The sequence below is a fragment of the Fulmarus glacialis genome, unplaced genomic scaffold (assembly GCF_000690835.1).
Source record: "Fulmarus glacialis isolate BGI_N327 unplaced genomic scaffold, ASM69083v1 scaffold37469, whole genome shotgun sequence".
Lineage (NCBI taxonomy): Eukaryota > Metazoa > Chordata > Aves > Procellariiformes > Procellariidae > Fulmarus > Fulmarus glacialis.
The window spans coordinates 6,449-8,792 of NW_009235880.1; the positions used below are offsets into that span (position 1 = coordinate 6,449).

General features: G+C 60.4%; 1 protein-coding gene across 1 annotated transcript in view; it reads left to right on the forward strand.

Moving 5' to 3' along the window:
- The window catches only part of SP2 (Sp2 transcription factor), a gene marked incomplete at its 3' end in the record, with an annotated part of 5,612 nt that extends 4,430 nt beyond the window's left edge, over window positions 1-1,182 (forward strand). The window contains exons 4-5 of the mRNA XM_009586182.1: window positions 8-286; window positions 882-1,182. Coding sequence (XP_009584477.1) covers window positions 8-286; window positions 882-1,182 — 580 coding nt within the window. The remainder of the gene's footprint in view (window positions 1-7; window positions 287-881) is intronic.
- Window positions 1,183-2,344: the final 1,162 nt, after the last annotated feature.

The window sequence follows — 2,344 nt, forward strand, 5'->3', positions numbered from 1 at the left end:
CGCCGTGGCTGTGGCTGAGCAGGTGGAGACGGTGTTAATAGAGACCATGGCGGAGAACATCATCCAGGCGGGCAACAACCTGCTCATCGTGCAGAGCCCGGGCTCCGGCCAGCCAGCCGTGGTGCAGCAGGTGCAGGTGGTGCAGCCCAAGCAGGAGCCGCAGGTGGTGCAGATCCCGCAGCAGGCCCTGCGCGTGGTCCAAGCTGCCTCTGCCACGCTCCCCACCGTCCCCCAAAAATCCTCCCAGAACTTCCAGATCCAGACGTCGGAACCCACTCCTACCCAGGTACCACCTCCTTTGTCCTCCTGCGAGGTCCTTCTGCCCTGTTTCTCCTCCGAGCTCTTACCCAGGCTTTAAAAAGCCGAAGGGTTTTGTGAGCCACCAAACATCCATCAACTTGGCATTGCTTGCGTCGATTCTCTGATGCCTAAGAAGGGTTGGGAGCACAGCTGTTTCCTCCGCAGGGCTTTATTAAGTCTCTATTCCTGGTCACCTGCTTTTACAGGACCTGTAGGAGCGCAGTGTCCTTGAAACATCTGCTGTGCCACCAGCTCGGGTTGGGATGAGCCAGCCTGCTCAGAAACTCTTGGGAGATGGAGGGAGGTGGGGGAGTGGGGCTCACAGCCTGTAGGACTGTGTCTTTAGTGTTGCCTTTGGAAACCAGGCTGCAAGGCTAAAGCAGCCCTTTGCTGCCGTGCAAGGCCAGGACCTTCTTCAGGAGGCCCACAAAGGGTCTTCAGATGCTCAGGCAACTTCTCCTGCTCTTTGGCTCATCACAGGCGCAGATTCCTGGGTTGTGTGGGGAGGGCGACCATCGTGGTGGAGGGGGGTCTGCCCAGTGACAGTGGCTGGTCTCATTCCTCTTCTCTCCTCCCATCAGGTCTACTTCAAAACACCGTCGGGTGAGCTGCAGACAGTGCTGCTTCAGGAAGCTCCAGCCATGACGGTGGCTCCGTCTGGGACCTCTTGCAGCAGCCCAGTGTCCCGCAGTTCCGGCACGGGGGGCAGCAACAAGAAACCAGCCACACGCAAGGAACGCACTCTGCCAAAGATTGCCCCCGCCGGAGGCATCATCAGCTTGAATGCAGCTCAGCTGGCGGCCGCGGCGCAGGCCATGCAGACCATCAACATCAACGGCGTGCAAGTCCAGGGCGTGCCTGTCACCATCACCAACACCGGAGGTGGGCTGCGCCCTGCTCTGCGACGGGGCGGGAGGGACGGCAGGACGTAGGCAGCTCCCTGATCCGGAGGACAGAAAGGCCCCCTGCTAGCAGCACGCTTTGCAGCTGGGATGTTGCAGCTTTGTAAACAGATCCCTTGTACCCTGAGGCTGATTGTTGCTGACTGTTAAATGTCATCAGCTTTTCTAGCTCCCGTCGCTCCAGGAGGCCCTGAGTGTTTCACAGGGTGTCTCTTTGGTGGTTCTGCTGGGTGTTTCCAAGCCCATCCTGGTAAGCTGTGTCAGGGAGGGCGGATAGTGGAGACAGGGTCAGGCTGTGTGGTCGTGCCGAGCTGCAGGACATGTCTGAGCGCAGCGACTTGAGGCTGCCCAAGAGCCCAGACCAGCTCTGTTTGCTCCTGAGCTCTGCGCAGGGGGAAGGCTGAGCTGTGCCCAGGCCCTTGGGGTGAGACGTGTGTCTTCGGGAGAGCTGGGACCCAGTCAGGCTGAGGGACATGGTGCAGCGGGGCTTTCCCTCCCGCAGCACCTCTGGGCCAGCAGCCCCTCCCACAGATAGCACTGCCAGCTCCCGGGCCTGTGATATCTCTCCTCACATCCGCTGGGTGCGATTGGCTGCTGGTTTGGGCTTCCAGTAGCCAAATTGTGAGAGGTGCGTTCACACACGCAAGCTCTGTGCTCCTCCGAGCTGTGTAGCGAGGGATCACCAGTTCCTCTGAGTGAACCCAGCCCCTCACCTCTGTGGGACAAGTGTCTTCCTTAAGATGAAAATAGCCAGACGTGGCCCTGGCCAGTGGCGGGAGCGGTCTGTGAGCCGCAGGCAGCCCTGGTGCACGTCTGTCCCCACATCGCCTGCTCGTGTCCCCGCTGCCAGGAGGGACACGTTGCGGCAGCCGCCCTGGTCTCCCCCCCCCCCCCCCCAACAGCAAACCTTCCCCAGCCCAGTCCCAGCGGCGTGGGCTGCCACCAGGGAGCCGAGGGGAGGAAGCTGTGTCTGAGGGAAGTTTATCTGCTTTCTGATCCAGAAAGACCTGCTGCCGTGCGGTGGTTTCTCTCTCAGCAAGAACCGGCAGGAGTCCCGGCTCGGTTTTGCAGTCGGAAGCTGTTCCTTCTTGCTTGACTAAACGATGTCAGCATAAAACACGGGCCAGTGTGGTTTTGTGCTC